The sequence below is a fragment of the Phycomyces blakesleeanus genome (assembly GCF_001638985.1).
Source record: "Phycomyces blakesleeanus NRRL 1555(-) unplaced genomic scaffold PHYBLscaffold_6, whole genome shotgun sequence".
Taxonomy (NCBI): Eukaryota; Fungi; Mucoromycota; class Mucoromycetes; order Mucorales; family Phycomycetaceae; genus Phycomyces; species Phycomyces blakesleeanus.
The window spans coordinates 974,730-1,000,550 of record NW_017265139.1 but is presented as its reverse complement, the minus strand read 5'-3'; the positions used below and the strand labels follow the sequence as shown (position 1 = coordinate 1,000,550).

Sequence of the window (25,821 nt, the reverse complement as noted above, 5' to 3'; positions counted from 1 at the left end):
CATACATACATACATACATGCACACATGCACACACATGCCCACAAGCCCACGCACACATCCACACACACACACAAGGGAGACAGAGCGTCATCATCCGTTTCCTTTTTTTTATTATTATTACTACTACTATTATTTTTGGTTATTTTAGCTGTGATTCTCACACGCTTTTACTCGATGCTTGTATCCCCTTGTGTTCGTGTTGCCCAAACTCCGGCCATTGTCCTCCCCTCCCTTCTCTCTCTCTTTCATATTCAAGCTGTTTCCATATACCCTTCTTCGCTCTGTTCTATCTAGACCAGAGGCACCTAGCCCGCCGACAATGTCGAAATCACCAACCCTACCACAACCTCAAAGTGCAGCAGATATGCCTGCATTACTTGCAATTCCCCGTCGATCTACTTTTCCCATCCAATGGACACCTGCCCTCGTCAAATACATTAACTCTGCTTATGACGAAGATGGAAACCTCTATAGCGCTGACGCTCAAGCACTCGATAACTTGCGCCAACAAGCAATCACCTCTCCTTCTCTCGAAACCCTCTTCACGTAAGTACATATTGCATGAAACACTTGAGTTAAAGCCCTATATTTATTTATTTATTTATTTATATGCATGCATGTATCTAATATTATTATTATTATATGATTTTGTAGATATTATTCTCAACTCACCTTTGTCTGCTCACGTTTTCCACTCAACGTATGCTATATATATTAAACCAAAAAAATAAAAATAAAATACAAGTTGTTTGCTTGACACCAAAACTTATATTAAATCTATCATAGATCGGGTTGGAGTTTGCATGGTTGACCGCCTTCCAACCAACCCAGCCACCCGTCGTACACCCAAATCTCTTTTTTGAAAAGTCCTGCATTCTATTCTCGATCGGTGCTGTTTACAGCCAACTTGGCTGCACAGAGCAGCGACTTTCATCCGACAGTATCCGCAAAGCTTGTAGCTATTTCCAGGTAAATTACCACCTCTTAAGTCTAATCAAAATCAAAATCAAAATCAAGATCAACTTTCCTTTTTTCCCGTTTATTATTATTTGTTGTTGTTTTTGGCTATCCCATTTCTAGCCAAAACTTATTGTGATTTATGTTTATTAGCAAGCAGCTGGCTGTTTCAAATATATTCAGCGTGAAATTGTGCCTGACATGCGGGTAGTTCCCATGTGCGATGTGTCACCGGCAGTGCTGGGTACATTAATTCATCTGATGTTAGCCCAAGCCCAAGAGTGTGTTTGGCAAAAAGCCGTAATGGAACACCTCAAACATGGAACCATCGCACGCCTAGCCATCAAGGTTGCCGACTTTTATGAGAGCGTACTGCGCGAAATGCCCTCTTGTATTCCTGAAGACTGGCAAACATACACGCGCATAAAGGCCTCCTATTTTGTTGCGGTTGCTCAATACCACAAAGCAAATGAATGTATCTCACAAGGCAGATACGGAGAGGAAATCGGCCGCCTACGAGTAGCAGAAAAAGCCAATAGATGTGCCTTGGATCTTATTATATCAAGCTTCCAGCTTATCCAGCACGGTGTCATGCATGCTGGCTTTGTAAACGAAGTTCGCCAATTGGAGGAGGTTATCGAGCATGATCTCATCAGAGCTGAAAAAGATAACGATATTGTTTATGTTGAAACTGTTCCTGAAGAAGCACAATTGTCACCTATCCTACGCTCAGATATGGTAAAACCAATAATCCCACCTGACCTCCTAGAACCAGCATACTGGAAAAAACATCCTGAAGTAGAGATCCGTCGTCCCCTATTCCAAGCCCTCGTACCTTTTGCAGTACATCAAGCAGCCAGTATGTACAAAGACAAGAAAGACCAAGCTGTCGCTGAAATCACAGCATCTTGTGCAAAGCTCTCAGAAGAGGCAACACAATTGATGGAGGAATTCAATCTACCGTTTTCTATGGATGTCATGGATGTAACTATTCTTCCAGTCAATCTGATGTCTTGTGCAGAGGAGGTCCAGCATGAAGGCGGTATACAGTCCCTTAAGGACATGCTTGAGAAGATCCAGGAGCTTTCAAAAAAGAACGTCGACTTTATAGAAGAAGGCTTCAATGTACTCGAAGACGAAAATGAGCAAGATGAAATTTTACAACGTCAGTATGGATCACTTTGGGCTCGCCCGTCTTCAAAATCTCTCACAGGCCCCCTTTTGTCTCAGGGAGCTCGGTTCCATGATACCATTCAAGCTGCCCAAAAGGCAGACCGTATTGTACGAGCAAAGGTTACCAACTGGGGTAAAGCAATCGAGTTATTGTCAAGACCAGTTTCAGAGATCAAAGCCAACCTTCCGTTCACAAAAGACGATCCTCATTACCCCCAACTTGAGGTTCTGGTCAATCAACTAAGAGACGCAGTAGAAAAAATCCAGACTGCCAAACACGAACACAACAAAATATCTCAGGACGCTGAGACCCTTTCGGCTTCGGATGACATATCAGAGCCATTGTTGGTCAAGGCAGATGCTTTAACCGGTGGATCGCCCATTATTAAGATGGAGCCCGAACAGTTTGGAGATGTATTTGAAGCCCAACTTGCCAAATACGCTCCTTTGAATACCAAACTCCAGATGTGTGTCAAAGACCACGCTGAGAATCTTACCCATCTTCGTGATCTTTATGAGCAATTTTCGCTTGTTGCTCAAGGAAGTCATCTTGCTGTCAAACGCGAGAAGACTGTCAAGAATCTTGAGCAAGCGTTCCTTAAATTTAAAGAAATCCGAACAAATCTTGTTGAAGGCATCAAGGTAAAATGCAAATTAGTCGACTTAAAGAATAATTGCTCTAACAAGGCATTTTGTATTCCTATCCATCAAGTTTTACTCTCAATATACCGATACCCTGTCAAAATTCAGAGATAGCTGTACAGATTATGCCTTTGCCAGGCGCATGGAAGCATCCGAACTAGCAAGGTCAGGTGCCTCTCCGGCAGACAGTCTCTTTCCATTCTCACGCTGCTCTCTTTTAATCCAGGGACGCACCAAAGAGACGGTGAAAATGACGTAGTACATCATCTCTTAACACATCCACATCACAGCATAAAGCATATAAGCTTCTTCTTCTTCTTCTCTCTTGATTTCTCTTTCTCTCTCTCTACCATAAACCAAATCATATCCTTATCAGCCACCCTAAATATCCATGCGTTCTCTCAGCAATATTCTCTTGTCTCTCGCTGCATGCAGTGTACTCGTTCAAGCAGGCCCGATCGCCAACGGGGACCAGCTTAGACTGTTCTCCAGTGGTGAACAACCTGAGATGCGTCTTGTACAATACGGGTACATACATTGCTAAGCGACTTGTCTTTTTTTTTGTGTGAATGTATTTAACATTCAAGAAATATAATCTGACTTTTATGAGATGATATCTTTGTCAACAGAGATGATACTCCTGCTCGCTGGATGACAGAATCCGATAAGGAAGCGTTGCTCCGAGCAGGTGTCCGTTATATGGACATCACTGACTACCCTGAAGCCCTAGTTAGCTCCCTTGATAACTGGCAACCATGTTAGTAGCCTTTTGTTTTTAATTCGATGCTTGTACCAAAAAAAATTCATCACATCATACAAAGTATACAAAGTAGCACATATCTTATCTATTGTCCTTTTTTGCACTCAGACATTCCTGAAATCACCAGGTACTCGGACGAAGCTGCTCCGTATATTGGCAATCTGACTGTTGCACCTATGAAGGAGTTCTTGCAAAAGTTCACTAGCTTTAATACTCGTTACTATAAGTCAAAGACTGGTGCAGAGTCGTGCCGTTGGTTGCTCAGTCAACTGAAGGAAGTTTCAGCCGGCGCTAGTCATGTGACTGTGAAGGAGTTTAAGCACAAGGTAACCCACACATCTGGAGCGGGGAGAGGGAGGAGGAGGAGAGGAGATGTTGTCAGTAAAAAAGATAACTAAATACTAAATACGGCGTTTTATTCCATAGTGGGATCAATTCTCTATCATTGCTCGTTTTGAAGGCAGCAATGAAGACCTTAAGGATGAATTAGTCATTGTTGGTGCTCATCAAGACTCAGTCAACATGTGGCTCCCATCCTTTGGCCGTTCCCCCGGTGCTGATGTAAGGCAGACATCGTTTAACTAACATTCTCTGTACAAGATATACCAAGTTACAATATGCTCATGTATTTTATTTTATTACTTGTATATTTATTTTAAAAAGGACGATGGCAGTGGTAGCACTTCTATCTTTGAGGCTTTCCGCAGCTTGTCCCAGAATGGTTTCAAGCCCGAGAGACCAGTCGAGTTCCATTGGTACAGTGCTGAAGAAGCTGGCCTTTTGGGAAGTCAGGATGTATCGCGCGCTTATGAAAAAGATGGCAAGCGCGTAGTTGGTATGCTCCAGACTGATATGACTGGCTACATTGGTGCCAACGGAGAAGTTATTGGCATTGTCACTGACCATGTGGACGAGAAGGTTGGTGTTTAATAAGATGTGTGAGAATGGCCTCATATTGGCTCAAATTGATGTTATTTACTAAATATACTTTTATATATATATAGCTCACTGACTTCCTCAAGGCTACTGTGGACGAGTATGCTGATATTCCTTACGTTCTTACCGAATGCGGATATGCTTGCAGTGGTAAGCATTTATTGTACAAGATATATATATATATATAGTACAATGAAACAAAACAACAAAAAAAAAGAAGCAAAGTTCATTGTGTTTCATTTATTTTCTTCTTTAAGATCATGCTTCCTGGCGCAAGATTGGTTTCCCTTCTGCTTTCCAAATTGAAACCGCATTTGATGACTCTAACCACTATATCCACACCACTGGTGATACCATCGACAAGCTTTCCTTTGACCACATGAAGGAGTTCTCAAAGGTCGCTGTTGGATTTGCTGTTGAGTTATCTCATTCCCGTTCTGACTAAAATATCAGATCTCTCGAAAGGACCCATCTTCAGTCAATTTAAAATTTACGGATATTGTTCTTCCCTTTTCCCCTTTTCCCCTTTTTTCTTTCTTTCTTTCTTTAATAAATAATTATGATAATATAAATATATATATATATAAATGTGCGTGTGCGTGTGCGTGTACGTGTGTGTGTGTGTGTGTGTGTGTGTGCGTGTGCGTGTATAAGTATAAGTATAAGTATATACAGTTTGTTTCGTCTTGACTTGACTTGTGGTGATATAATTTATACATTTTTGTCAGACAGATAATCTGGGTTATTGGTTAATTTGCGACCAAGGTTCTCAAACCATGTCTGAAAGACCTTCAATGGAATAAAGCCTTGTTCCACCACTTGACCCACTACCATTCCACCTGGTTGAAACGGAACCTCTTGGACCGCAAATGATGTTACGTAGTTGTAGAGATTTTCTAAAATGCGCTGTGAAAGTGTACCGGCCTGGGTAAGGTTGGCCCCAGGTCTTACAAGTTGTTGTTGTCGAGGCTGGAGAGTGAGATTGGCCACCTGTTGCTGAACCACTTCTATAGGCTCGATGGAAATTCCAAGCGTAGCAGATGATGGTGGCTGGTTCAAAGAAAGATCGTTCTTTCTGATACGGAATATTGCGCTCGGTTTATCGTTTGATAACCTATATACAGGATGGAAGTGAGTATATTGTATATATTTACAAGTTGTGCTTTAGTTTATCTTGACTTACATGCCCAGTAACTGCCAGTCTGTATTTGGCCATTGAAGATGGACAGTAGCTGCATAGCCCGCTTCAAATGGTATTGAGCCAAGAAGAAATACGACGATATGATTGATTGTGTGAGCATCCGAGAGTTCGAAAACGTATTTGTTGACGTCGACTTGCTGAAGATTGGTTTGGACCTAGAGGATATAGTTAGCCTTGGCTTGATACAATTATAAGTATAAAAGAAGTGATACATACAAGGCGCCCAGCGGCAATACACCCGAACATGGTTTTATTTTATTTTTTGTTAAAATAGGGAAGAAGAGTGCGAGAATCGGGGGGAGGGGGGGGGGGGGGTATAAAAAGGGCACGAAAAAGCATGGAAGGAGCGCGAACGTTCTGGATAATACAAGTCACACAAGCCTAAAATTGGACTTTGATTGCGGAAATAAAGGAAAAATCAGAGGGAGATTTTTACGCCTTCAAACTGTCAAATGCAAGTATATCGGCCAATAACATGCTTAGCATTGTTAAAATAACGCAACTATTATTTGCAAGGAGGTTATTGTCAACTAAGATGTCTTCGATAAAACTTTATATTTCAAAATACGATTGGGATAACTTGGTTTTAGCTTTTTTTTTTATAAAAAAAAAAACAAATCCAAAGGGGTGTACAGAAAGTAAGAAAGGGAGAAGATGGGGGGTATTGCAGAAAACATGAAGAAGAAAAGAAGAAAAAACAAATGCGGGCCAGACGCTTATTGTTTTACCTGATAGATAAGGTCAAAGTCAAAGATCTAAGTTGGGGACACAGAGATAGACATATTAATCATAAAGGAAAGTGGATAATATTCTTGCAGTAAACAGTTTCACCCTCTTGGTTGGAATAATAAGAGTTTTTATCACATAATAACACGATAGCTAGAAAGACGCATATGTAGATTGTTTTGAATATAATATAATGGCTATTTTTTATTTTTTTATTTTATTTTTTTATTTTTTACTCTTTGAACTTTTTTTCTTTGGCTTCTTCTCCTCTACTTCCTCTTCCTCTTCTTCGTCATCCTCTTCTTCATCATCGTTCCATTCTCCTTCCTTAGAAACACCTGTTCTTCTCAGAAGAGAGAAATAAAGAGGTCCCCAACCATCAGATCTGTCAGGCAAAATGATCCAGCCATTCTCTGTCTTTTCTCCCATGGGCCAGCTCATATGTACTACTTCCATAGGTACCTTTCCTTTTCGCACCATACGATCAACAACCTTGTCATTCTCGGCAGAGCTGATTGAGCATGTTCCATAAACAACATATCCACCCACATTGACCGAATAAGAGGCGGCTTTGAGTAATGACAATTGTCGTTTGGCATTTTGTATGGTACGTTTAGGTGTCCACTGCTCAAACTCTTTTTCGTCATGTAAAAGATGGCGTTCGGATGAACAAGGTGCGTCAAGAAGTACCTTGTCATACTGTTCTGGATCATGGTAAAATCTGGTTCCATCTTTACCCAACACATTCACATGTTCTTGGGCAACCTTGGGTGGCACATAATTATCCATAACTTGGCGAAGACGGCGACGACGATCGGGTGAAATCTCATTTACTGTCAGGTTTCCGTAATCAGACAAGCGTTGGAGAATGGCGAGTGACTTTCCACCCGGGGCAGCACACAGATCAAGTACACGATCGTGGGGTTGAATGTCCAATGCCTCGGTGGCCAGCACTGATCCAGCATCGAGAATGTAGCAATCGGTAATATTGGCACGATCCTTGGATGGATGAGGGAATCGTGGGAGGGTAGAAGCATAACAGGGAATTGACAAGAAATCAAGACTTCTGAGATCATCTTTCAAGGGCGTAAGTTTTGCAAGTACATCCTCGGGATGTGCATACTTGTTCATCATCATGCAATGACGTACAGGTTTCTTCATTGCCTCGAGTAATACGGGCCAGCGCTCAGGTCCAAACTCATTTTCATAGAATCTGTTGAATGTCGCTGTAGCTGCCTTGAGTCGCTCGTGTTCTCTCTGCTGAGCCTTTTCTTTTTTCTTTGATACCGGCTTCTTCTTGGTGTCTGTTTTGCGCTGGCGTTGATGCTTTCCCTTTTCAGGGGTTTCCTGATCCACCACAGGCTGTTCGGTATCTGACATGGTGCAAGTATTGGAGTATCTTTCTTTGAATGTGGTTGTAAGCTGAGAGTAAACACGGCTAAGATTTCTTGTGGCTTGGATTTCCCGAGATCTGCATGACAGTACGTGCCTGTTCCATCCCTATGGTTGAAACCTGAAAACTAAGGAGCGGGAGCGGGAGCGGGGGTAGGGGACAGAGGGGGTGAAAAGGTGGCCTTATTCTTGACAGATGAGGGAAAGCTTGTATTCAGAAAAACGAATTTTAATTTCATTTTTTTTATTATTATTCTTATCATTTTTTTATATTCCATTCTATTTTAGCCTGGTATCCATGACAATAAATAAAGCACCATTTAATTCTTAAATATAATCTGTACATGAGAGGGGTTTGTTGTTTAATTACTATTTTTTTTTACTCCAGACTAGCCAACCACAAAAATACAGGCAGCTTTTGTAAATTTTGTACAAATTGTATAAAGCCATTATAAATATGAAATACAAAAACTTGTATTCCTGTCTATTGTTTCTGTCGTACGCAATGACAATACATTACATTATAGTGAAGGAATAAGATAAATTAATAAAAACTTAAAAATCTAAAAAGATGAAAAGATAAACCTCCGGACATTTAGTGGTCATTTACTAAGAAGAAGGAGAAGTAGAAGTAGAAGTAGAAAGCGGTTAGTGGGATCGTACGGAAACAGTGTGATAGAAAAGAATATGTTTCCAAACAGAACCCACAGGGCGGTTTTAGTTAGATTCCATCATTCATACTTGGCGCTACCATTGTCTTTATGCTTGTTGGAGCGGACTAAACTAGTTTCGTCACTATGATCATCGTCACAGATAACAGGTACAAAAATCCCAAAGAAGTACAACCACAAAAACGCCACACTTGACTTTGTCTCTGTAACAAAGTTTTCCAAGACCAGATCTCTTCCTTTCTTTCCCGGCGGGAAAAGCCAATTAGTCACACAACCTGCACCGCATTTCTCAACATACCAATCGTGCGTTAAGCTCGACGTCATATCAAACAAACATCCTTCCCCTTTTCTTTCTTACTCGCCTGCTTTCAACTCGTTCCTTGCTCTCTCTCTTTACTCACCGATGGCCCACTTCAACCGCAAACACAGTCTCGAAAGACTGGATTACTATTATCAGGTTATCAATGCCACTGTCTTGTCCAAACAGAGCGCTGCCAGTGGTTTGATCCCTGCGTCAGTTGCAATCACCGTAAGTATAGCAAATAATAATATTAATAAAAATAGTCAATTTCTGACAAAATAGAAAATAAACGTGTGCTGACGCGGTTTTCTTTTATGATAATAGAATCACGGTGATTACACGGATGCTTGGGTTCGGTGAGTATTATCAAGCAATTTTATATTAAAGACAGAAAAACTCACCTTTTGATTTATAAAAGTGATAATGTGTATTCTATCTACTGTGTCTATGGTCTCGCATTGGCTTATCGACGATTAGATGACAGCAGTGGAAGAACATGTAAGACATTTGATTTAAGACAATTGAAAATAAGACCCTTCTAATGCTCTGTTCTATTACTACCATTGGACACTAGTCGAGCTTGAACATAGTGTCGTCAAGCTTATGCGCGGTCTTTTATTCTCAATGATGCGTCAAGCAGACAAGGTCGAAAAATTCAAAAAGACTCAAGATAAGCTCGATTCCCTGCATGCAAAGTACAAGACAGAGACAGGTGCAACTGTTGTCAAGGATAACGAATGGGGACATCTTCAGGTAGAGTACATATTTTGAACGAGTAATAAGCAAATCCGTTAATATCTTTTTTGAAACAAACAAAAGATCGATGCTACTAGTATCTTTGTACTTGCTATGGCAGACATGACTACTGGTGGTTTGAACATTATCTTTACTCAAGATGAAGTAGACTTTGTTCAGAACCTTGTATTCTACATCGAACGTAAGTTTTTTTTTCTTACTATATATATATATATATTGGATTTAGGAATCTGTAACCCGAGTAACAATAAACCCCCTTCTAATCCTTCTTATGTTTGTTTACAAAATGCAGGTGCCTATCGAACACCTGACTTTGGTATCTGGGAGCGAGGTAACAAAAGTAACCACGGACAGCCTGAGTTAAACACCTCTTCTATCGGCATGGCCGTGGCTGCTTTGCGTGCAATCAATGGTGTGAATCTTTTCGGAGCTAGAGGCGGGCCTTCCTCGGTAAAGAATCACATTTTGTCTTTATTTATTTTTTTAAATAATATTACTCACTGTTTATTTTGTGTTAGACAATTTATGTGTTGCCGGATGAACTTACCCGAAATGCAACAACACTCCAGAGTGTTCTGCCAAGAGAGTCTAACTCCAAGGAAATCGATGGCTCCGTTTTATCGGTAATTGGTTTCCCCGCATTCGCTTGTACAGACCCAGAGCTCGTCAAGCGTACCAGAGAAGATGCAAAGATGAAGCTGGAGGGAAAGTATGGATGGAAGAGATTTTTGCGGGACGGTCATCAAACTGTGGTAGAAGACACATCCCGTCTCCACTACAACGACAACGAACTTAAGGCTTTTGAAGACATCGAGTCAGAGTGGCCACTATTCTTTACCTACATGGTTCTTGACGGTCTTTTCACTGGGGACATGGAACAGGTTGAAGAGTACCGTAAGAAGCTTGAGCCGACCATCATCGATTCCGCCCACTGGGATCCCAACAACAAAATATTCAATGAGGATAGAGAACCGTGCGCCGATGGAGACACCGGAAAGTTGCACATTCCCCTTTTGCCAGAATTGTACTATGTACCATGCGAGTTGATCGAAGCCGAAAAAGCCAATCCTCACTCCCAGAAGCGGCTCCCCAATGACAATACCCCTCTTGTGTGGGCTCTTTCGCTCTACTTGTTGGGTAGTCTTATTTATGAAAACCTTTTGTCGCCCTCTGAAATGGATCCTCTCGGTCGTCGATTCAATATCAATGCCCAGAAGCGTGAGACAATCACACAGATCGTACTATTGTCTGAGAGTCCAGAGTTGCAGAACAAGTTGGCCATGTATGGTCTCGAAACCCAGTCCGTTGACCAAATCTCGTCCAGTATCACTGTATTGCCACCAAAGGCTCTTGCCGACGTATACCACGCACTTGGACAGAACTCCAAGCTAGGATTGACTGGTAGACCCAAGCGTCCGGTTGGTGTGCTTGGTACCTCACGACTGTACCGCATTGAAGGCCACATCTATGTCTTTACCCCTCATTTTATGGACAGCGAGACTTTCTACCTCAACTCCGACCCCGACTTCTTGATTTCAGCCTTTGAGAATGAGCTTGCGTTCTGTAGCGACAATTGGTTGTATGCAGGCCGTCCCACTATTGTCGTTGTATTATCTGAGGCTATGCTCGGCAACCTGCAATCAAGTAGCATGGCTACGCCTGGAGGTAGTGGATTTGACTCTTCGCGAAAGAATCTTTTGAATTTCTTTATGAACCTACGCTCCGGTGACTGCAATGGTACGCGTGTACGTCTCTCGCGTCTTTCAGAGACAATCAACACTTCCAATATCGAGTCACTAGACTTTTTGATTGACAAGCCTGAGTTGGACTGGGAAAGTATTCTGTTGGTTAACAAGTCGGCCCATTATGGCTCATCCTCCCACCGCAAGTTGGGCTACAACGAGAGCAAGACACAGGCCAGCACACCTGGTGGCTTTACGCCCGGCAACAAAACTCCCAAGCGACGCAACACCGCCTTCCAAGGAAAGTCACTGGGCACTCCCTTGGACAAGTTACACGACGAAGGCTATTTCCAGGACATTGCCACTGCTCTTTCGAACCTCAACTCAAGCGAACCAAAGTTCAGACTCAAAGATCACGAAGACAGCCCTCTTTTGTCAGCCACGCGCAAGGGTGCAGTTGCAGATGGAGCAGTATTGTCAAAGCTTCCTGAAACCGGAGGAACTGTTCACCTCGGAGGCCAGGAGGAAATTCATGAACGTAGCCAGTCTCCACTTTCCACCGATGTGTCTCCCACGACCACAGAGATGCTTTCATTGACGCTTGGCGACCGTTCTCAGTTTGGCCAAGCCGTAGCCAGTTTGGCATCATCCGTTAATCTTTACGATCAGATCGATTTACTCCAATACATGGCTTCTTGTGATCATTTGGATAGCTACATCAGTGAATTACAGGCTAGTCTCAAGGAGCTCTTGGAAGAAGTCTACCTCAAGGCTGTCAGACTCCAGTATTGGTCTATTGCGCGTCAGGCCACTGGTCTCTTGCACAAGATTGTACCAGCTCTAACAATCAATATCACTGATTTAGTAATCAGACAAAAACAAATCAGTATTGGATCCGGACACAAAGAAATTTTGATTACTACTCCTGTGGGTCCCGAGACACTCGCAAAGATGTTTGTCGAACAATGGTATGTATGGACACAGCAAGAAAGAAGAAAAAAGGAATGTTATTAATTGGGTTTCTTTTGATTTACTTTGTATAATATAGTAGTGATGATGTACGTGAAGGTCCAGTAGTCCAGGAAATCATCATTTATCTCGGTAGTTTTGTTCGCACCACACCTTACATGTTTGATGGTATTCTTCGTCTCCGTACCCATTACATTATTATCGCTCTGCGTGAAGAGATCAGCCGAATGAATAACTGCGATGAAGAAGAAGCAATCGAACACTTGATGCAGCTCTCTCCATACGAGCTCCAGTCCCTTCTTGGCACCATCCTTTCAGGTCCCACTCTTTGTGACAGTGGTAGCAGTATAATGATTCGCGACAAGCCCGGAGGATTCTTGATGCTTTCGCGCTTCACTGATCACTGGCGCCGTTCCAGCCTTGGTAGCGAGCACCAATCCTTTATTCCTATCCTCCCTCCCCCCTCTGACGGCCACGCCGACCGTACTCAGCTCATTATCCGTGCCCAGTCTGGTGGCTATATGGCTGGCAACTTTGCTCGAGTGGAGATCAATGGCAACACCATGTTTGCAAATTCCCGTGGTATCCATGTATGGGCCATTGACAGACCACAGAAGATCATTCTTGAACATGCTTCCTTTGACACTCACATCTCGAGCGAAGAAAGTGACGCATTTGCCAAGTTTATTGGCTGGTTGAAGCCGGGCATGATTGTTGTTATTGCTTCTCGCGATGATTTCTCGGAGCACCTGACATCGGATGCAATCAAGGCACTAGAGAATCTGGGAAGCAAGCGTATCCGGGATGTAAAGTACCGCGATTCGTATGTGTTTATTGGTGAGAAGGGAGGTCCGGTTGAAAAGATCACCGAAGCCCACAAGGCTGCCCACGAAGGTCCTACTGATACTATTGAGCTCAGCGTAAAATTGGATGAAAAGCCTGAGAGAGACCAAGAAGTAACTCAAGATAACATCATTAGCTTCTTCCCTAACGCGAGTGGGCGCTGGTTGCGTCGTCGCAAAAACGACGGTGCTCTCAACCGTGTTCCAGCTCACTTCTTCCCTCAGACCTGGAAAGTACTCGACCGTTCGCGCGGTATCCAGATCTTCAGTCACTGTTTGCCCAGAGACCCCACTGTTCTAGAGATGACACCCGAAGAGTACAACTTTGCTCTGGCCGTAGAAGGATTCCTGGGTTGGTTTACCGACCCTGCTGAAAGACAGATTGCAGTCGAAGTATTGGCACTCATCTACCGCTTCCAGACATCCAACCCCAAGACACGGACTGCAGACACAGTTATGGATATTCCTGTGATAATGAAGAAGGCCAGAGAGATCTTTTGGTACAAGTGGGTGGAGAGCAATAAGGCCCAGTTTGAGAAGAGCAAACTGTTTAGTAAAGGATTCGATTATGAAGAGCACAAGGATCTTGTCCGTAGATTGTTTTATGATTTGCCTATTGAGGGCACTGAGAGCACTTCAGCTTATCTTCGCAAGGCCATTGTCAGTGTACTTCCTTTTGAAACTGACAATATCGATAACCAAAACTCAGAGAAATGTTCTTAAAGTTGTACATTAAATTACATTACTTTTCTTCCTTTTTTCCCCTTTATGCTTTCTAACAAAAAAAAGAGCATGATATCTTTCTCTCTCTCTCTTTCCATTCATCATTAAATAAAACAAACCAACATACATACAATACATATATATATAAATATAAATATACTTTGATTTCAATATAAGCTATTCATTTTTGTTACAGTTGAGATCTCTCTATTGTTTTGTTTTATTATATTCATGTGCCCGCTTTTCAAGGAGAGAAAGTCTTTCTTGAGGGGTTGGTCCCTCATTCCACTGCTCTTTTTCACCAATAGTACGATGTAAAGGCACACCCACTTGTTCAACCATATAACTAGCAGAAACTGTTCCATAGAGACTTGCTTTTACCAGATCTCCATCTGTATCGACCCACCCAACAGCATAGCCTCCGCAAAACCCATTCCCGGCTCCTGTTACATCCCGAACATGAGAAGAATCAGAGGGATTACGGTAGTCCCAGTAAGCAGGTGTCCAGGTCAAGGGATGCTTGTCCGAAAGAGAGACGGTTCCATATTTACTAGCTCTGACAACCAGTACGAGTTCTGATTGTTTTCTAGAACACCGCATAGCTTCGTACAGTTGATGAGCAATGTCTTCTACGACAGATTTGATATCATTTTTCTTTAGCATTTCATGTAGATCCAAACCGAGCATCCCAGCAGCTTCTTCATGATTCGGAGTCAGTATAGCCACTCTCTGAGCAGCATTCTTAATTCCTGGTAGATCCTGATAATTTCAAAATTAAGATTATTTTGTTGGCGCTATTATTTACAGGAGACCATTCTTTTTTACACACACATATTATATATATAAATGAATTTATGTTATAAATCTACCTTTGGAAGACACGCCCAGGGCAATGGTTCCCAGAGGAATTGGGTGGGAATAGACTTTTGTAAACTCTCCTCTCTTTTACGCCACTCATCCGTGATCTCTAGTGCCCGCTCAGTTGAAGCAATGATGTGCAAAATTCGAATAGATTTTATCCACTCTAGAGGGAAATCTCCTGGGGTTGAGCGAATGATTGGATGTATGTATTCAAAATCTCTACATATGATTTTTTTTTTTGGTTTTTTGGTTTTTATTTATTTATTTATTTATTTATTAAATGTCATTCCCACCCCCCTACTTTTATATATGTAAAACTGTGAGTATTGAAAACGTATATATCTTACCGATGATCATTTGCACCAAATGTATTTAGGCCACGCGTAGTGCACTTGTCTTTGTGAGTATATGACACAAGAGATAGATTTAATTCGTCAAGTTGCTTATCAATATTAGCAGGGTGATCGTGCCCCCTCTGAACAGCATAGGCTATCTTTTTAGAATCAGGTGGACTATGCCAACATCTCATTCCTAAAGGGAGGGAAATAAGGAGGATAGAAGGTGTTGTTAGGATTGTAATGTAATATAATGAATGCTGAATTATCGATGTTAATGTTAAGATTAAAATTTGATAGAAACCATATACAGCGAATACACCAGCTCCACCAAGAACATTTGTTTCCTTTGATCCATCTTCGTAGATTATGTCATCTATAATCAAGCTGCCAATGGATGCATAGATTGGACTAGTTGTCATGATAAGAAATAATATACATATATATTATATTATATTTATAAATATATTAAGGGACTGTACTTCCACTTTTCAATTTACCAGATGTTTGAAAACTCCACCCACTTTTTTGAAATCCTTTGAGCATTTGTGTAAGGTTAAATTGCCCAAAAAAAAATGAGACGAATTTGGTCTCGTGTTTGACTCTAAATTGCCCACTTTTTAGAAATATTTCAACCACTCAGTAAAGTAATCACAAAGGTTCTTTATTTAAGCATTTAAGGATCACATTGATCGAGTGCTAGATGAAGGTATGTATATGCTCAACAGGAAAATCTTCATTGCCTCCAATTATCCTTGAAAGTGTTCCTGTATCTTTCAATTTCTCTCTTCTAATTCGATCATTCAGGTCTTTCCAAAAAAAATTAATAGGATTGAGTTCAGGCGAATATGGAGGGAGGTGTACTGGTATATAACCCCTTTCTAAAATGAAAGGGTCAACGACATCATGGGAATGGACCAGAGCGTTATACATAGCCATATGCAATCCTTTCATGTTGGGAAATTCATCCATAATGTCTAAACTATCCTTGATGAGTTGCACAAAATTGTCAGCTGTAGTTCTTTTTGGTATAGCAGCAGCATAATCTTTGAGTGTCTTTCTCTTTCTAGTACCAACAGCTCTTTTTTTCTTGACATTTCCCAGCTCTCTCATACTTACATTCACAACACCAAAAGCTAAAACTGCACCAATATCTATACGTGATACACCATTCGCAAAATTTGTTTAATTGCTGATTTACCAAGCTATGCCCAACTTCTTGAACGACGCATATTTATATTGAATCCTGCTTCATCAAGGAAAACACAATCCTTCCTGAAATGCAAGCCTTTGCTTTTCCATTATTCAATCGAGTTTGTGCGAGCCTCAAGGGTCGTTTGATTATTTCTGTCCTTGGGATGGCGGGAGACAACTTTTTTACTTAGATTACAATCCTCTTTCATGAATTCAGTAATCCTACTCTTTTTTATTTTCAAATCTTCAAAGCCTTTGGTCAAAATTCTGACTACATCCTGGATAACCACTGAGGGATTTTCATCGAAAAAGTTGAAAAAGTACATTTTGTAGCTCTCATTTAGCTGACTTGGCGCTCTATTTGATGTACGATTTGTTTTCTTTAAAGGGTATCTTCTTCTCAGGGTCTTTTTTGCGCTCTCTCTCTTCCACTTTCTCGTAGTTTCAGGATTAACGTTGGCAAGTTTAGTTGTCTCAGTGGGGTTCATCAACTTTTCATGCAGGGAAAATAAAAATCGTAGTCGATCTTCGTTTGTGTAAATGTTATAAGTTGAGCTTCTTTCCTTCTTGACGGTTGCTTCCTGCATATCCGTGTCTTTTGGCTCTTCGTTTTCTATGATGACTTTTTATTTCATTCTTGATGAACTTGTTTAAATTCGTCAAATCAGCTAATCGAAAGGACGAATCTACAACAAAAACAGCCGCTTCGTTACCAGAATCATCTACAATCCCGCCTCTGCTACCTTCATAAAAGAAATCCACCTCAAAGCACAATGAATACAAGAATAAAATAAGACAAGTAGTCTAGTTATTTCTAAAAAGTAGGGCGATTTAGAAAAATCAGCTTACTTTTGTGGTAAGGTGAATCTACTTGTCTGAACCGCATATATCTTCTCTTTAAAATTCTATAACTGAACACTTTCCACTCCTTATATATTACACTGTCTGTTTATTATTTGTGCTCGATGGGGGGTAGCAAGTAGTGCTACCCGCCCGCTCTATATTATCTTATTTTGTCGTACATTAATAAAACTAGACCCCTCCCCCCTTCTATGCTTATTTTTGGCAATAGCTCCTATAGCATTGGAGATTAATATTATATTCAAGAAAGTAATAGGATAGTAGATTTATTTTAAGCAAAAGGTATTTAGAATCCCAGTTGGTCAATTTTGTGAGTCTATTTAGCTAGTTGCTTGGAGCCCAAATGACTACTTCATTCACTAATGATGAAGTTCTGAGAAACCCAAGATCGACAAAGTACGTTCATTTGTTACACTTTTATTTAATAACATAGGAGAAGCATTAACAAAGTGTTGTATGTTACTTTTGTTATATGCATTTAGACTTATGTACATGTCAGTTATTTTCGATACATGATCTAGATTGAGAACAGAGGTCAGTGTAAGTATTCAACGCTTATATAGCTTTACATATAATACGATTTATTACTACTATGCTTTGAAGGAAACTTGTGTAGAATGCATAGTCAATATATAGAAATAGATCAGGATTAGATTGTATAATCGATGATCAGTTGAATCTCAAGTAAGAAAAAGTCCCATGACTCATTAGCATATTGTATTGCCCGATTGTTCTTCTATGAAATAAAATACAAACATTTTGTAAAGATTAACAAGGCCATCTTTTATTCGGACATGTCAACTTTGACACAGGTTTTCTTATAAACGGATATTAAAGACCAAATATATTCTAATAGTAATATTTGGGGACATTTGAAGTAACAAGACTATTTGATGATATAGAAAAATCTGAAGATGTGCTTCGAAGATGATTTGTAAACACTTGAACGGAAAATGGATCTCAATAGCTTTTTGTATTCAATTATCAGCCTTACGCTTCTTACTTACATATTCCTCTGAAGTGGATGTGGCAGCCATGACAATATCCGTATTTTAGTATAGACAGCTCTTCAACAAATTACTACTGTTGCTTGTAATAATATGTTGCTTAACCTGCTTATCAGTACCAACAAGAGCAAGATGATACTTCAAAAAAAAGCTACATCACTAGCAATATGTCAATCTTTTAAGCGAGTAATTCTGGTACTATACGTTGATGGCCTATCAGCAGCTAAAAGAGTCAAGTATAGTATAGCATAATATATTCCAAACACAGTACGGCTGGTATAGTAGTTTTTGTTGTATATTATAAGCTCACCAAGCATGTCTTTCATGGTCTTGGGCAGCTTTAACACCTTTTATTCAAGTTTCTTGGTATTCTGATACTGAATTGCGGTTTTACTGACACAATACTCGTAAGCATGTTCATGTTGCACGTTATTTTCCCGTATAATTAAATCGTACTTGTGCCCTACGCTGAATCGAGCTATTTTGTCTTTCGCACCAATCACTCTGTTGAATTTTTTCCGCTTAATTGTTGCTGCACTAGAGATTTCCACACTTTAATATATAATGCAATTCAATACAATTTTTGTACGTAACTTTATTATTATTTTAGACTTACCTCGCAACTTGTAAATTTTCAAGATCATCGAATATATTATTAATCAATGACCACTCACACCCATTATGCCATTCTTTCTTATGAGCAGTTTTCAGATTTCCTGATTCATACAATCTTACAAAGGAATGGGTGGTGTTCTTGGCCCGATCCAAACCATGATCCTTATCAATACTACAGTTAATTTCCCAATCCTGCGCTTTCAAGAGCTCAGCTCGCAGATCTTTAACATTTGTAAGATTGGATGCATTTATATAAGTCGCAAGTTCTTTTGGTATAGGGCTGATGATTTGAATAGGGTTCTTTATCTTCATCTCCTCGATCTCTGCTTCTGTAGACACACCTTTCTTCAAATATTTTTTATCTTGCAGATCTAAAATCATGGAAAAGACTGGGTGTTTGGAAGGCACTGAATAAAATATTTTAAATTAGTGGTATTTCATGAGTATAATAAGCTTAACGTAAATGCTTGCCTAGTTCATCTAAATCTTTCTTGTAAACATTACACCAAAGACAAGCATATTGCTTAGTAAAGTCTACCTAAGAATTGGTTTAATTAATCAATTGAAGCAAAATATGTCATATGAAGATACGAATATGTTTCTCTGAGTTTTTTATATGGATTTAATACTTAAGAAATGTTAAAAGCTGATTGACATTAAAGACATTTGAATAGTACTAACTGTTTCTTGTTATATCGACGAATGTTTGGGTCAGGTATCTTGATATCTAATATATTACATTGTTTAGATCACAGTGTTGTCTTGAGTAAAGGTATTAAGGTTCTTACTCTCACATTCTATGTACACTAGTTTTAGGGGGGGGGGGGGGGCGTTTCCTGATGAAGAACGACATTTTTATTCTACCGGATCACAAATAGTGACCTTTTTGCCAGCATGAAATAACTCTATATGGTACTTAAAAGTCCATTCTTATTATAATAATTAATAACAGCCAGGGTATAAAATATTCATCAAGATTTTCATTTGTGCTTTGCAAAAAAAAAGTAGATGGAGATTACTTACAAGTTGACAATTTTAAACACTGGAAACATGGATACAATAGGTGAAAGAAAGATAAAGACATGATACGCGTAAGAAGGCTAATATATAGTAAAATATCGAGAAATATTGCGTCACACTTTAACGACAACAACTCATAATCATCTGGATAGCTGGCTATTGATATATTGTATTTGGGAATAATTATTATTTATTTATTGTCAAGTCTAAACTTAAGGCTGCTAATTGAATGTACCGTGTTTTTTTTCAGGACACACCATTTTGTCCTGAAGTATTAGAGAAAGACACCAGGACCCAGACAGGTAATCACAATTAATTAGTTCGGCTAGATAGAAACGTTGTCCCTGTAAGATTGGTGTTTGGAAAGACCTGAATGATCGAATTAGAAGAGAGAAATTGAAAGATACAGGAACACTTTCAAGGATAATTGGAGGCAGTGAAGATTTTCCTGTTGAGCATATACGTAACTTCATCTAACACTCGATCAATGTGATCCCTAAATGCTTGAATAAAGAACCTTTGGGATTGCTTTACTGAGTGGTTGAAATATTTCTAAAAAGTGGGTGGAGTTTTCAAACATCTGGTAAATTGAAAAGTGGAAGCACAGGAAAAGGATTGAGCTTCCAAATAAAGAATAAGCATAGCCAATAAGAAGATAAGTATAAACCTATAGTTATTTTTCAAAAGATTTTAAGCTTATCTTTCCCGCTTTTTATTCATTTAATAAGAAAAATCAATTACTGTGGTCAGAAATGTAAACTATACATATAAAGTTGATTCTTTGGGTTAAAGAAGTAATATATGTATCTAAAGCTAACTAATTAATTTTACTAATAAATTAATTAATTAATTATCTTATTTAATTTAATTTAATTTAATCAAAATTCATTATTTTTGAAAAATCTTCCGGGTATTCGTATTGAATAAGCTTCTCAATTTGTATACATGTTGGCGTTAGAACTAAAGAAGAATGTCAATGCACATGCCCCCCTTTTCTTTATCCCTTTTACTCTTTTTCATTCATTAATTCATTCATTCATTTGTAAAATAGATCTTGTGGAAGAAAAGGTGTACAAAAAAAGAATAAAGTACGGTTTGCAGACTTGGTGATGTTCACATTAAGTTCAAGATGACCTGTGAATAAGCATTTACATGAAGAAAGCAAAAAAAAAATAAAAAATAAAAAATAAAAACGACATACAAGGAAGAAAATAAGAAGAAGAAGAAGAAGAAGAAGAAGAAGAATATTAACAGATGCTAAAGAAATAAAGATGAAATAAATTGATTTTCAAAGAAAATAGGCAAGGGCCCAAAATAGAGAAGATCAAAGGGAAGTAAGATATGGAAATAACGGAGATCATACATGGCTGGAGATGAGGAAGAAAGGAGGGGTTACACTTGAGAGTTTTGGATAGTTGACCTAACAATTTGAAATTATGATTGTCATTAAAGAGCACCAGCAAAGTTTAGAAGAATATTTTCTTTTGTCCTTATCACTTTTTGTCGTTTATTTACCTTGATACTTTGATGGCTAAGTTGTCTTGAGTCTTGTCAATTAATGAAAAAGTTACTTTTTTTTTGCCATGCGATTAAAAGACGGTTGAGTCAAGACGACGTTCGGTGCCCTTGAACCTACAAGGTTCTTCTTGTGCGGGTTCGGTAGGGCTTGGATGATTAGATGTACGGGTGCGCTTTGGTGTTTCTTCTTCAGGACTTTTGCACACTCTCTTTCGGCCGAGTCTTTCTCTTTCAGATGCCATTCGACGTTGTTCGAGAGCTCTTTCTTTCTTGCGTTGAATTTCCAGTTTTGCCTCTACGTAATAGAAAGTAAAGAGGTTTTTGTTAATAATTATCCCATTAAACAAACCAGATAAACAGACAATTACCTTGCTGTGCTTGATCGACTGCTTTGCTATTGCTTTCCATAAGATCAGTTGCTGTGTCAAAGTTAATGAGTTGAGTACGTTGAGTACGTTGCAATCCTCGAGGGGTGCTGTTTTCTTGAGCATCTAAAATAGAGTAAAGAAGGTTAATAATAGTAAGGGAAAAAATAAAGATTAATGTCCAAACCGAGGACAAGTGATTGAACAAAAAAAAAAGGGTATCGTTGAATTTTTATGTATGTGTCTGTAGGCTTACTTTGACCAGCAGTTGGTTTCTTGGGTGCATATAATGTGTTCCCGGTATTGGGTTTAGCAGGTACAGAGGAACGACGGCTGATAAAAAGGGCTGAGCTAGCACCACCCATGGCTGGTCTGGGATGTGGTCGTGCAGGTTGATGAGGTCTGTTTGGTCCTGTAGCCAAAGCAGCAGCAGCAGCAGGTTCTGGCCGACGCCCAACAACAGGTACGCGCTGTGCAGGGTGAGGAGGGGTTGGTGGGACAAGAGACTTCTTTCTTTGGACGGAATCATTGCCCAAGCCTGCCGCACGTTTCATCTGGTCTTCGTTTCTGATTAACTTCTCAAAGCGTTGCATTCTCTGGATTGAGGAGACGATCGAAGGCGAGGAAGTATCGAGGACAAAGTGTTGTTTTGTGGTTGGTTTCATTGACTGATAGCTTTCCGACACATGAGCGCGTGTAGTTCTGGCAGAGGGTTGGAGAAGGGCAAGTTCGGTTGGATGGAAGCCAAATCCAGTGCTTTCGACTTGGTGATTTTATAAAGAGTGATATGAAGATAGTTTAGTTTAATTTCCTTATAAAAGATACTAAGAATACTATTGATAAAAAAAGAATAGGATTGACTTACTTGTTTTTCCAACAGTCTTGAGTAGAGAAAGGGTCGAGGATGGCCACTTGATGTTGGATAATTTGAATTGCTGTGTAGAGACATAGGACTGGAGCATCATGCTTGTCAGGCGAATCCATTCATCTTTATCTTCTTGTCCGAGCGAGAGAATCTATCATGGTACACAATATCATGTTTAAGTGAATTTTGTTTTTTTTGGGGGTGGTAGAAGGACGATGTCTAAGGTAAAGTAACACCCATATATACATATATATTTAAGAAAAAGAAAAGCATCATTGAAGTAACAAGTCAAAAGTAAGTGGCACAACCCTTTCTTCAATCACCTTTATTGAATGGTTATATATACATATATAACCCGTACACCACACACACCCAAACACATACGCACACGCACACGCACACGCACACGCACACGCACACGCACACACAGAGAGAGAGAGAGAGAGCGACAAACACACGTAAAAGACAGACAAATGCCGTTCTGCATTAAAATCAAAAAAATACTCAATTTTAACAGAACAGCAAAAAACTTCTTTGTGTGTAAGAGATTGTATAAGAGAAAGGAAAAATGAGGGAAGGACATGAATGTAATTCTGTGTCTAGTGTTCAAACAATTGAAGCCAATAAAATGTCTGTTGGTCGGTCTGTTGGTCGATCTGGTTATTCTTCTTCTTCTTCTTCGTGTTGTTCTTCGTTTTTTTCTTTGGTATTCTTTCTTTAAAGGGATTCGACCGACTTGATTCTGGTGGACAGAAAGAGAATGCAGAAACAAGAACAAAAAAAAAGCAAATGTACCGGACAGCATTTTGATTTTTTCCCTCTTTCTTTTACATCGACATATCCGTTGACTGCTACAACTTTATCTTCGTTGTTTCTTCTCCACTCAAGACCCATTATACATTCACAGCTCTTCCATTTACCAAAACATATAAAATATGTGACGCCATTGGTTGTAGATGCACAAAAGTCTCACCCTTATTTTCCTTTCCCTTACCCCTACCCCTTTATATCTCTCTCTCTAAATATATGTGTGTGCCTGTGCCTGTGTTTGTGCCTGTGCCTGTGCCTGTCTTACTCTCGAATTGATTTGACATTGGACAACGAAATGATAACCATTTCAAGGGTAAAATAATAAAATATATGTATATGTATATGTATATGTTTATATATATATATATATATATATATGTACAAAATACAGTAATATACAAATATAATAATGATAGTAATAATAATATTCAAATATATTATATTTGATAATAAAAATAAAAATAAAAGTAAATATGCTCACCTTTTTGATACCATGTTGGAAGGACATCATGTTTGCCTTGGGGATATGGACAAGGGACAAAAGAATACCGAGCTTGGTGGGTTTGTCGTACTCTGAGTATTGTTGACAAAATGTGGTCAACAAGTCGATGGACAGCTCACGTGCCACGGTTTCTGCGTGCCATCCTGGTTGGGCAAATTCTTCTGTCAGATAGGCAAGTGTGTCTGTTGGTGATGTTTTTTCCATGGTGATTTTTTATGTTTGCTTTTCTTATTTTTTTTTTTTTTTTACTTCTGAAAATTTATACGTAATATATGTAACTATTATAATTATAACTAAGAAGTATATAAGTAAAATATTATCTGGCGTCTTTTTGGCAGTGGTAGTGAGAATTGACCAGATAATTGGTACTTAAAGGTATGTGTATAAGTAAGTAAGAAGAAGAAGAAGAAGAAGAATAGAAAGTGAGGGAGAGAGAAAATATGGAATAAATTCTGTGAATGGATGTGGTTGATTCAATTCAGCAAGAAATCAAAATCGCCTTTTTATAGCTGTTGAAAGAAAAAAAAAAGAAAAAAAAAATGTGACATTTTAGGGTGACGCAGAAAAATAGCGGAATATAAATAAAAGCTAGTCACGTGTAAACCATATTTGTGTGTAACATTATAACACAAAGGAGAAATATCACTGGCCACAATAATGTTTGATTTTTTTTTTATGTATATATATACTTTATTTTATTATGATTATGATTAATATTTTCGTTACCTTGGCAACCAATCTTGTAGCCCTTTACTAAACACTGAATTCTAATACTGTACTTTTAATTTCTTTCTTTCTTGAAGGATAATGAGTATAAATTGATGGTAATTTCTAACAGGAGAGAATCACAAAGGTTCTTTTTTCTTTCTTTCTTTATTGGTTATATATATATAATTATTATGTCTAAAACAGTAAGATAAAGTAATGCAAAAGTATAAATTAATAAAATAAGAATTAGAATGAGTCGATGAATTTGTTTTTTATCAAAAGATACAAATTTAGGGCACAAAATAGACAAGAGAGAAAGAAGCTAATTGGAATGAATAATGCGACCAAGATGACGACTAAGCTATAGCTTATAAAGTTACTTGAATATTCTATTTACACACACACACACTTTTATATATATATATTCTTCTACTCTATAATCGTATCAAAAATCTTCTCGTTGGTTTATGTTGGCTTTATCTAGAATTCAAATAGACAAATAAAAAATAAATAAAAACTTTTCAGTTGTGGCTGCTGCTGTTGCTGCTTATTTATTTAGTTAGTTTGTACCAAGGAAGGTGGGACCAGTTTCTCTGTCTCTTGTCTGGTCATTCCAGAGGATCTGCACACAAAAAGTTACCTCGACATGCTCCTTTCGTGCAATATCAAAGTAATGTGTCGGAGACTTTTTTTTATGCATACATTAGTTGCCCTCTTCCTTAAGCGGTGTCTCAATCACCCTTTCCTTTTTATTCTTTCTTACTACAGTTTTATGGATTTCTTTCTTATTTATACATCCTAAGCCTATGCCCGGTACGAACACGCTTGGTCTTAGCCACTAAAAAGACGCCTTTTGATTTATTATTTATTTTATATATAAAATAAATAAAAGATGACGCAAGCACAAAATCAAAATAAATATATAACCAAAACACCGATTTAACTTACCGCCAACTTTTAATTGGATATAATCTTAGTTATTAATACTCAGAATACCATAAAATAAAAACTGGTTCCAAACCTGAGCTCTTTAAGAAATACAAGAAAGGTTTATACTTTTTTTTTCTACAGCTGTTAATTAGTATTTTACTATAAGAATAATAAGAATACTATTCAAAATACCACAAAAGTTGAGACACAAAAAAAAATTAAGGCAAAGACAAAAAACTAGACGCGTACGTTTTACTGTCAATTATATCGAAAATCAGGGTGCATATAAATTATCAATTGGCGCAAGTGTTATTATTTGTTGTTAAGATCCACAGGACTCTACTGCACATCGATACATATACGCATGCATGTACGTATAAGTAAAACGATTTAAAGGTCAAATAATAATAACGGGTGCTTGAGTAGATTTCATAGAATACAACAAACATAACCCTATTATCCTTTTTTATTATTATTTTCAATAGCAAAAATAACGTT

The 25,821-nt window shown here is 38.8% G+C and overlaps 12 protein-coding genes across 12 annotated transcripts; 3 read left to right on the top strand and 9 right to left on the bottom strand.

Annotated features, from left to right (window-relative positions):
• Positions 1-365: 365 nt before the first annotated feature.
• Positions 366-3,032, top strand: PHYBLDRAFT_15811 (hypothetical protein; the record flags this gene model as incomplete). Its single annotated transcript, XM_018433736.1, has 5 exons — positions 366-547; positions 656-701; positions 788-970; positions 1,112-2,773; positions 2,844-3,032. 5 exons carry the CDS (start codon positions 366-368, stop codon positions 3,030-3,032), a joined length of 2,262 nt encoding a protein of 753 aa, XP_018294099.1.
• Positions 3,033-3,281: 249 nt separating this feature from the next.
• On the top strand, positions 3,282-4,914 carry PHYBLDRAFT_154878 (hypothetical protein; the record flags this gene model as incomplete). The annotated part of the gene is made up of 7 exons (XM_018433361.1): positions 3,282-3,301; positions 3,403-3,530; positions 3,642-3,859; positions 3,960-4,094; positions 4,197-4,451; positions 4,538-4,619; positions 4,727-4,914. The coding sequence occupies 7 exons, from the start codon at positions 3,282-3,284 to the stop codon at positions 4,912-4,914; spliced, it is 1,026 nt and encodes a 341-aa protein (XP_018294098.1).
• An 89-nt stretch (positions 4,915-5,003) lies between these two features.
• PHYBLDRAFT_123367 (hypothetical protein) lies at positions 5,004-5,916 on the bottom strand (the record flags this gene model as incomplete). The annotated part of the gene is made up of 3 exons (XM_018428922.1): positions 5,004-5,583; positions 5,653-5,825; positions 5,887-5,916. 3 exons carry the CDS (start codon positions 5,914-5,916, stop codon positions 5,181-5,183), a joined length of 606 nt encoding a protein of 201 aa, XP_018294097.1. The 3' UTR covers positions 5,004-5,180.
• A 705-nt stretch (positions 5,917-6,621) lies between these two features.
• On the bottom strand, positions 6,622-7,776 carry PHYBLDRAFT_143041 (hypothetical protein; the record flags this gene model as incomplete). Its single annotated transcript, XM_018430923.1, has 1 exon — positions 6,622-7,776. The coding sequence occupies one exon, from the start codon at positions 7,774-7,776 to the stop codon at positions 6,622-6,624; it is 1,155 nt and encodes a 384-aa protein (XP_018294096.1).
• Positions 7,777-7,916: 140 nt separating this feature from the next.
• Positions 7,917-8,783, bottom strand: PHYBLDRAFT_143040 (hypothetical protein; the record flags this gene model as incomplete). The annotated part of the gene is made up of 2 exons (XM_018430922.1): positions 7,917-7,995; positions 8,530-8,783. 2 exons carry the CDS (start codon positions 8,781-8,783, stop codon positions 7,917-7,919), a joined length of 333 nt encoding a protein of 110 aa, XP_018294095.1.
• Positions 8,784-8,855: 72 nt separating this feature from the next.
• On the top strand, positions 8,856-13,910 carry PHYBLDRAFT_186111 (hypothetical protein). The gene is made up of 8 exons (XM_018439194.1): positions 8,856-8,988; positions 9,085-9,116; positions 9,179-9,258; positions 9,335-9,513; positions 9,580-9,697; positions 9,809-9,966; positions 10,035-12,166; positions 12,247-13,910. Exons 1-8 carry the CDS (start codon positions 8,863-8,865, stop codon positions 13,730-13,732), a joined length of 4,311 nt encoding a protein of 1,436 aa, XP_018294094.1. The 5' UTR covers positions 8,856-8,862; the 3' UTR covers positions 13,733-13,910.
• Positions 13,911-13,939: 29 nt separating this feature from the next.
• Positions 13,940-15,350, bottom strand: PHYBLDRAFT_143038 (hypothetical protein; the record flags this gene model as incomplete). The annotated part of the gene is made up of 4 exons (XM_018430921.1): positions 13,940-14,491; positions 14,602-14,812; positions 14,941-15,124; positions 15,233-15,350. 4 exons carry the CDS (start codon positions 15,348-15,350, stop codon positions 13,940-13,942), a joined length of 1,065 nt encoding a protein of 354 aa, XP_018294093.1.
• A 277-nt stretch (positions 15,351-15,627) lies between these two features.
• Positions 15,628-16,041, bottom strand: PHYBLDRAFT_143037 (hypothetical protein; the record flags this gene model as incomplete). Its single annotated transcript, XM_018430920.1, has 1 exon — positions 15,628-16,041. One exon carries the CDS (start codon positions 16,039-16,041, stop codon positions 15,628-15,630), a length of 414 nt encoding a protein of 137 aa, XP_018294092.1.
• A 188-nt stretch (positions 16,042-16,229) lies between these two features.
• On the bottom strand, positions 16,230-17,008 carry PHYBLDRAFT_166027 (hypothetical protein; the record flags this gene model as incomplete). The annotated part of the gene is made up of 2 exons (XM_018435355.1): positions 16,230-16,735; positions 16,972-17,008. 2 exons carry the CDS (start codon positions 17,006-17,008, stop codon positions 16,230-16,232), a joined length of 543 nt encoding a protein of 180 aa, XP_018294091.1.
• Positions 17,009-18,340: 1,332 nt separating this feature from the next.
• Positions 18,341-18,986, bottom strand: PHYBLDRAFT_59584 (hypothetical protein; the record flags this gene model as incomplete). The annotated part of the gene is made up of 2 exons (XM_018440525.1): positions 18,341-18,542; positions 18,607-18,986. 2 exons carry the CDS (start codon positions 18,984-18,986, stop codon positions 18,341-18,343), a joined length of 582 nt encoding a protein of 193 aa, XP_018294090.1.
• A 275-nt stretch (positions 18,987-19,261) lies between these two features.
• PHYBLDRAFT_166025 (hypothetical protein) lies at positions 19,262-20,098 on the bottom strand (the record flags this gene model as incomplete). Its single annotated transcript, XM_018435354.1, has 3 exons — positions 19,262-19,332; positions 19,629-19,781; positions 19,861-20,098. 3 exons carry the CDS (start codon positions 20,096-20,098, stop codon positions 19,262-19,264), a joined length of 462 nt encoding a protein of 153 aa, XP_018294089.1.
• Positions 20,099-21,214: 1,116 nt separating this feature from the next.
• PHYBLDRAFT_59582 (hypothetical protein) lies at positions 21,215-23,889 on the bottom strand (the record flags this gene model as incomplete). The annotated part of the gene is made up of 6 exons (XM_018440524.1): positions 21,215-21,438; positions 21,512-21,634; positions 21,765-22,271; positions 22,374-22,524; positions 23,205-23,282; positions 23,665-23,889. 6 exons carry the CDS (start codon positions 23,887-23,889, stop codon positions 21,215-21,217), a joined length of 1,308 nt encoding a protein of 435 aa, XP_018294088.1.
• Between the last annotated feature and the right edge of the window lie 1,932 nt (positions 23,890-25,821).